Source organism: Leptonychotes weddellii, chromosome 12, assembly GCF_054177405.1.
Source record: "Leptonychotes weddellii isolate Sample4059 chromosome 12, ASM5417740v2, whole genome shotgun sequence".
Taxonomy (NCBI): Eukaryota; Metazoa; Chordata; class Mammalia; order Carnivora; family Phocidae; genus Leptonychotes; species Leptonychotes weddellii.
In genome coordinates this window covers 93,421,678-93,429,834 of record NC_138380.1, presented here as the reverse complement: position 1 = coordinate 93,429,834, position 8,157 = coordinate 93,421,678, and the positions used below count along the sequence as shown (strand labels likewise).

General features: G+C 51.0%; 1 protein-coding gene across 1 annotated transcript; it reads left to right on the top strand.

The window, feature by feature from the left end:
- Positions 1-3,265: 3,265 nt before the first annotated feature.
- On the top strand, positions 3,266-5,859 carry MRPS24 (mitochondrial ribosomal protein S24). The gene is made up of 4 exons (XM_006751016.3): positions 3,266-3,418; positions 3,498-3,566; positions 3,793-3,904; positions 5,428-5,859. The coding sequence occupies exons 1-4, from the start codon at positions 3,380-3,382 to the stop codon at positions 5,709-5,711; spliced, it is 504 nt and encodes a 167-aa protein (XP_006751079.2). The 5' UTR covers positions 3,266-3,379; the 3' UTR covers positions 5,712-5,859.
- The last annotated feature ends 2,298 nt before the right edge of the window (positions 5,860-8,157 follow it).

The following is an 8,157-nucleotide window of genomic DNA, read 5'->3' as shown; positions in this document are numbered from 1 at the left end:
TGGGAGTCTCCCCCATAAACTTGGAGTTTAGGACACTAGTTCTAACCCTGGCTGCACATCGGCATCCTCTAAGCAGCACTGAAAACGCATGGGTGTCGCCCCCTCCGTTCCGTCAGTCCCGTACTTGTGGTGGGGGGCCCAGTGGACTCCAGACGAGCAGCCGTGAAAGCATAAAGGTGACCCTAGCTCTTCCTGGTTACCATGGAGAGCAAAGAGGCTCACCTCAGCGAAGAAACAGGTGGGCATCCTCGTCTTCCCAGGGTTCTGGTGTGGGAACCCAGGGGGTCCCTTCAGGTGGGTCTCTTGTTCTTAAATGTGGTTGCTCTATTTCCAAGAAGTCCTCCAGAGCCAAGTCCTGAGCTTTCTGCACCCACCTCCAGAAACCCAGGCCATTCCCCCATCGCACATGGTTCTGAATGCTCACCCCGTGACGCAGGGGGACCCCGGATAAGGAACATACTTTGGAACAAGGAGCTTGCTACCACTTGCTAGTTCTGTGACCCCGGGTGACTCTCTGAGCCTCCATTTTCTGTTCTGCAAAACTACTGCCTCCTTTATAGGGCTGACGGGAGAAGCAAAATACATCAAAACATTAACAGGGGCGCCTGGGGGGCTCAGTCGGTGAAGGGTCTGCCTTGGGCTCAGGTCACGATCTCAGAGTCCTGGGATCAAGTCCGGCGTCGGGCTCCCTGCTCAGTGGGGAGTCTGCTTCTCCCTCGGCCTCTCCCTCTGTGCCCCCCCCCCGCCCCCAGCTTGTGCTCTCTCTGTCTCTCTCTCTCTGACAAAATAAATAAATAAAATAAGGAAACCAGTAACAAATGGAAATGACAGAAAAATAAATCATCCCCTTAAACTGTTTCCACTGGCAATTTAAAACGATGTAATGATCCATACTAATGTTTAAGAAAAATTGTTTTCGGTTATTTTAATCACGCAAACACACCCCCAGCCCCATCCCCAGCAAGGCACCAGCTGGAACCCTTTTTGTAACAAGGTGTGGCAGAAAGATAACGAAAAGGTAGGTGAGCAGGATGTTAGCAACTTGAAGGACGTAGGGTTGTTTGGATTTCCCGGGAGACACCTCAGGCCTAAGGGAGAGTGACTGGAATGAAGACAAACACAAATCTGCTGGTGTAATTGCCTGATGCCTTGAGGGTAGAACGAGCCACCGAAGCCTCTGCTCGATGCCTCCCGCGGCCTCCAACAGAAGTCAGGAGTCCCTTTTGCTGGAACACCAGCCTCTTCCTTCCTCTGGTGAGGGTGGTGGTCCTGTGAGTTCTCATGAATTCCCAATAGTCTGTTCATCTCCCCAAGAGGAGGTGCATGTCAGGCATGACAGGCAGGGCTTTTTTTTTTTTTTTTTTTTTTTGTTTAACTCTACACCAAACGTGGGACTCAACCTACGACCCTGAGATCAAGAGTGGCATGCTCCACTGGCTGAGCCAGCCAGGCGCCCCTGGCTTTATTCTTTTTTAAAGACACGTTTATTAGCTGCTCACTCTGCTAGGCATTTTACAATGTAATATTCACAACAACTGTCTTCGTTCCCATTTTACAGACGAGAGAAACTGAAGCCCAGGAAGGTCCAGTCACGTGCCAGGAAGCTGTAATTCATATACCAGCTCCCATATTCCTCACCACTTTGGGCAGATTTAGAAAACTTATCACATTATGAAATTATCAAACTTTAGGGAAACTTTAAAAAAAAAATACTATCAGATTAAAAGGGTCCTTTGGGAAAAGTTAAGAGTTCTTATATTTGGAAAGTATTGTGATCTCATTCTCCTTCTGCCCCCTTATCCAATATGCAGAACAGTTGGAGGCCGTAGTTCAAACATTTGGAAGTAAAATGTTCTTAGTGTTAGGAATATGTCCCATGGCATGAAAGATGCTATCCCTTTACTGAGGTTTTTTTGAGGACCTAGCTTCCAGTGGTCAGAGGAATCTTGACCATTGAGAATACAGTGGCCTGAAGCCAGGATGCATGTCTTGGTCTCTCTCTGCCCCTCCCCTGTGTGACTTTGGGCAACTCACCATCCCCCCCCACCCAATTCCCCTCCACATAGATGATAATCCAGTCCTCCCTACCAGGGCAAGCGCAGACTTTGCAAGCAGCATTAGGGTAAATGATGTATGTCAAAACCAGCTCAACGTTGGCAGTTCCATATCATTCAACCGAACATATCCAGTATCAGCTATTTATCCTAACAGCTCTACGAGCTAGTACTGCTAATAAAACCCATCTTATAGATTATGGAGCTGAGGCTCAACTGTCCAAAGATTGTCACACCTGGGTCCGACTCCAAAGTCCATGCTTTTTCCATTTCCGTGATGAGTTGTGAAGTAAGATACCCAGTATTGGTATTTTCTGACAATAATTACTGGATATCAATTACCGCGACAATGCTCGGTTTGAGTATGAATTTCCTTACCATCCAGCCCTTTCTCTGTTACTTAAAATTTCCTTCCTCAACGACCAGACACTACGGTATGGTCCCATGGGAAACTACATATTTCTCTGCATAAGTCATCCTCGAAGAACTGGGTGAAATTTTAACCAACACGAATTTCTTCTTTGGGGATAAAAGCCAGGTTTGTTTGTTTTCTTTCCTTTTTAAAGACTTATTTGGAGGCAGAACTCAGCAGGCTGATTTCTAGAAGGTGGCGACCCGCTCCGCTCGCAGCCGAGCCCCGAGGGCCCCGGGCGGGGCGCAGGGGGCCCAGCAGACACCACGCTGACCCGGAGGCCCTGGCTCTGCCGCTCCGAGCTCCCAGAGGGTGAAACCTCACCTCTGCACCATCTGCGTTCCGGACCTGAACCACCACACACACCCCAACCGTGGCAGGCGGAGAGGTGCACGGCTAGGCGTCGCTGGGCTGCTGGGCGGCGGGAAGGACCCGCTCCCCGCACCGCGGGGCCGGGCACAGAACCTCTCCCAACCGCGGAGCCGCCAGACCCTCACCGGCAGACATGCCCCGCCCCGACTGATACCCCGCCCACCGCGGGCCCGCCCCGACCGAGACCCCGCCCACCGCGGCCACGCCCGACAGACAGGCCGCGCCCCGACCGAGACTCCTCCCACCACGGGCCCTCCCCGACCGTGACTCCTCCCATTGTGGCCCCGCCCCGGCGGAGACTCCGCCCACCTCGGCACGCTCCGACAGACAGGCCCCGCCCGCTCGCGACCCTACCCCGACAGAGAGGCTCCGCCCCTCCTCGGCCCCGCCCCCCGCAAGCGCCTAGCACACCCGCGCAGGTTCCGATTTGGTCTCGTCCGCCGTCGCGGCCTGCCGGGGGTTGACCTTTGCCCTGAGGTCGCCCCGCCTCGTCTCCCCTCGCGGCGCCGTAGTACGTCAGGCGCGCTGCGCTGGGTCCAAGATGGCGGCGCCCGTGTGCTGCCGGGGGCTCGGGCTCCGAGTGAGTGGGCGACGCTGGCGGGGTCCCGGGTCTGTGGTGGGGGCCTTAGTCTCCGTCTCACATCCCCCTCTTCTCACAGGTGCTCTCCTGGAGCCGAGAGCTGCCGTTCTCCTGGCGCGCTCTTCATACGTCCGCGGTCTGCGCCAAGGTGAGCGCGGCTGTGCCCAGGGGGTCCGGGGGTCCTGGGGTCGGGGGTCCGGGGTCCTGGGTCCGGGGGGCCAGGGACCCGGGGGCGGAGGGTCCGGGGAGCGGAGAACGGAGGAGCTGGGGACCCGAGGGCCCGGGGCGGAGGGGCCGGGGCCGGGGGCGCGGGGGTGGGGCACCGCAGCTTGGGTCGGTGGGCGCGTAGAGTCACGGCCCATCTCTGCTCCTAGAACCGGGCGGCCCGAGTCAGAGTGGGCAAGGGGGACAAGCCGGTGACGTACGAGGAGGCGCACGCACCGCACTACATCGCCCACCGCAAGGGCTGGCTGTCGCTGCACACAGGTGAGGGGCCGCGGTGCTGGGGGCCCCGCGGATGAAGTTCTCGGCCGTGGCTGTCACGCAGACACCAGATAAACACGTGCGGAGGCTGGACTCAAGTCCTCCTCGTTCAGAGGTCCTCATTCTCAGAGTTCGTTCTCCCGAGTCGCTGTGGGACGTGGGCAGAGCCGGCACCGCGCCCACACCTTCCCTGCCCGGGGCGCTGCCGTCTTCATACCGCTCATGCTGTAAACGAGTGTTCTCTTCGAGATCCGTTAGTGCCCCATGTTTAGTTTTGCGCTTTTTGGGGGTGACTTCGCTGCCTTAAAACAGCCCTAATGCTGAAGTGTGAAGCCCAAGAAGGGTGTGACGTACACTGGGGGGAAAATATGCATGTTAGGCAAGCTTCCTTCAGGCACGAGTTAGGATGCTGTTAGCAGAGTTCAGTGTTAATGGGTCATGTGTATGAAACAAGGGGTCTTTAGACAGAAACACACATGAAACAAGGTTATATATTGATGTGTCTTAACCAAGGGCATGCAGAAACCAAACCCCTTATATCCCCTAGGAGCAAGGGTTCAGTGTTCCCTAACTCATTGCTCATGGTGACCTTATAGAACATAACTACTGGGAAGTAAGGAGAATCAGCTGTGTTTTGTTCAGTATGAGGCTTCTCAACTTGGGTGTTTTGAGATCCATCTGTCTAGAGAACTTAAACTACAGATTCCTGTCCCCCCCGCCCTTTTCAGGTTCTGGTTCTAAGGGCGGGGGCTGGGTGTGGAAGTCTGGGGCTGGGTGTTGAGACTCTTTTTTTTTTTTAAGACTTATTTATTTGAGAGAGAAGAGAAAGAGAGCATGAGAGGGGGAGGGTCGGAGGGAGAAGCAGACTCCCCGCTGAGCAGGGAGCCCGATGCGGACCCGATCCCAGGACTCTTAAGATCATGACCTGAGCTGAAAGCAGTCACTTAACCAACTGAGCCACCCAGACGCCCGGGTGTGGAGACTCTTCAGGCATACTGTACAAGGTGTAGGAGTTTCAGGATCTGGGAACCTGGGGCTGGGTTTGGAGGTCTGGGGATGGATGTGGAGACTCTTCACGCATACTGTTGGAGGTGTAGGAGTTTTAGGATTTACACTGAGAATCCACTGATGGAGGCCATGGCCTGGCTGGTGAGAGAGCTCATGTCCCCAGTCTCAGAAGTAGCTGGTGGCCTCATCTCTCTGGGCCAAGGGATGGCCAGTGCTTCTATAAATGTCCAGAAAGAGTGGGAAAGGTCTAGACAGGAAAGGATCATCTGAGTTTTGTGCCCTGCTAAGGTCTCAATCTTCCCTTTTGCAAAACCAGGATAACTGATAATACCTACATCACGGGATTTGTTTGCGAATGTAATGAAATAATACTTTGAACTTCAAAGTGTTGTTATTTTTATTCCACTTGTAGAAGAAGAGAGAAGAAGCCAGGGTGGGGGTGGAATTGAGTGCCCAGTGCTCTTGGATGTTACCTCTGGAGTTTCTGCTGAGTCTTCGAGGTGCCCTTCTCCTTTCAGGTAACCTGGATGGGGAGGATCATGCTGCAGAGCGAACAGTGGAGGATGTTTTCCTCCGAAAGTTCATGCTGGGCACCTTCCCAGGGTGTCTGGCCGACCAACTCATCCTAAAGCGCCGGGCTAACCAGCTGGAGATCTGTGCCCTGGTCCTGAGGCAGCTGCCTGCACACAAGTTCTACTTCCTGGTGGGCTACAGTGAGACTCTGCTGTCCCACTTTTATAAATGTCCCGTCCGTCTGCACCTCCAGACTGTGCCCTCCAAGGTCGTGTATAAGTACATATAAGACAGTCCCCTTTTCTGCATCAGGCTCTAGCCTGCGAAGGACAGAACCATGTGGGAAAGGAGTGAAGTAGAAATGGGGAAATACATCCCCTCACTGTCTCGAGGATTCCTTTTCAAAGCTGCTCTTGAATAAATAGACCTTCCGTGTTGTCTTGCCTCTTGGTTTGTCTTTCCTCCTTAGAGAAGAGAACTAGGGTAGGGTTTCTTCGAGGATGCTCCAAGGCTCCCCAAAAGGCTGCCAGTTGTTTGAGGCTTGGGTAATAGCTACAGTGCAATGAGTCTCTTGTCACTTTACCAGGAACTTTACCTGGAGTTCTTTGTTGTCTCTCAAAGTGGAAAAATCCATTTTTGGTCATTATAAAGTAACACTAATTTTTAAAAATTTTAAACAGTGTGGACATGTGTCAAGTCAACCATGAAAGTTCCTTGTAATTCTTCCACAGAGAGAACAACTGTGAACAGTTTTATTTCCAGATGTACTTTTTCCCTCCAGAAATACCTTAATGGATACTTGTTGCTTATTAAATAAGCTTTCAATTGAGCATCTACTCTATGCCACAGATTCTTCTGAGTGCTGGGAATCCATCAATGGACAAAACATTCTGTTCCAAGATCCCTGCCTTCATGACACTTGTATCCCCGTGGAGTTCGGCAGGGAGGGTTAGGCAGCACTGAGGACTCCAAGCAGGTGAGCTCAGTGCAGGAGAGCGTTTGAGGTGGTGGCATCTGCAAAAGCTGCACATGGTGCTGGGCGGTGGGCAGAGATTGCTGACCAACTTCACTGTGACACTGATCTTGACCCTCACCTTGACCATGACCCTGTTACACTTAACCCTGAACCTCAACCTCACACACCCTAATCCCAATCCTGACCTTGACTTTTTACCCTGACTCTGATTCTACCCTAGGCTTTACCCTCAATCTAACAGTAATGCCCTCCCTAATCATACCCACAACTTGACCTTCACTCAACCTCACTCTTACCTGAGGGTCTCACCCGGACCCTCCCCTGATCATGTCTGACTCTGATACTGATGTTGACTACATCCCTCACATAACCCTGATTTTCAGTCAGAACTTCACTCTGAGAAGATCCAAATGCTATCTGACCCTTATCACCACCCTGACCACGACCTTTATCCTAACTCTAACCCTGAGGCTTGCTTTGACTCTGACCATAATCCTCACCCAGACTCTTATCATGACCTTGACCATAAAACTGACCCTCACTCTGATCTTCCCTTATTGATAAACCAGACTCTGACCTTGACCCCAAAACCCAACCATCACCCAGACTCTGTCCCTCACACAGATCTGAGCCTGCTCTTAACCCTGGTCTTGACCCTGATTCTAACACTCGACAACCCTGGATTGATGGGACTGATTGTCATTTGGGCCCTGAGACACCCTCACACCTTGCTGACAAAACCCAACTTTAACCTGACCCTTCTGACCTTCACTCTTGCACTGACCCTGACCCTGGACTTCATGTGAATTTGACCCTCACCCTCTTCTCGATTCTCACCCTTACACTGACCTTCACCCTTCCACTAACAGTGATCTGACTGAACCTCTGCTGGACTTGATCATGTTCCTGACTCTCATGATCCTGATCCACCCACATACTGATCATGAAACTTCACTTAACCTTGACCTTGACCCTGAACCTTATTCAGATCTTTAACTGACACAGGCCCTTATCCTGTCCTCGACTATGACCTGATGCACAGCCTTGCTTTGATATTCACCCTATGGACTGACCCAGATCTTGACCCTGATCCATTTTTTTAATTGAATATATATATATTTATAAATATATATTTGACATAGTGTAAATTTAAGGTGTACATGTTGATACATTTATGTATCTTAATACGTTATATATCATAATATGATTGCAACAATTAGCACCTCTATCATATTACATAATTACTCTGTCTTTTTAGTCATTAGAATAATTAAGTTCTGGGTTCCTAGCAAGTTTGTTGATTATAATGCAGTATTGTTGTCTGTGCTCACTATTCATTATAAATTTGTACCCTTAGGCAACATCTGCCCTGTCCCCTCCACTCCCCAACCCCTGGTAACCACCATTTTGCTCTCTGTTTTTGCGAGTTTGGCTTTTTTAGATTACACGTATAAGTGATGTCCTACAGTATTTGTCTTTCTCTGTCTGACTTATTTCACTTAGCATAATTTCCACAAGGTCCAGCATGTTGTTGCAAATGGCAGGATGTCCTCTTTTCTCATGGCTGTATAATATTCCATTGTATTTATATACCACATCTTCTTTATCCATTCATTTGTTGATGGGCACTTACTGGCTATTGTGAACAATGCTGCAGTAAACATAGGAGTGCATATCTCTCTTCAAAATCCTCTTTTTATTTCCTTTGTGTGTATACCCAGAAGTGGAATCACACTGGATCATTGTTGGGTCTATTTTT

Bases quoted from the DNA above. Each gene is read 5' to 3' on its own strand.
- MRPS24 (XM_006751016.3), top strand. From the start codon at position 3,380: ATGGCGGCGCCCGTGTGCTGCCGGGGGCTCGGGCTCCGA. The intron at 3,419-3,497 runs GTGAGTGGGCGA...CTCTTCTCACAG, and splicing joins GCCGGGGGCTCGGGCTCCGA to GTGCTCTCCTGGAGCCGAGA. The intron at 3,905-5,427 runs GTGAGGGGCCGC...TTCTCCTTTCAG, and splicing joins CTGGCTGTCGCTGCACACAG to GTAACCTGGATGGGGAGGAT.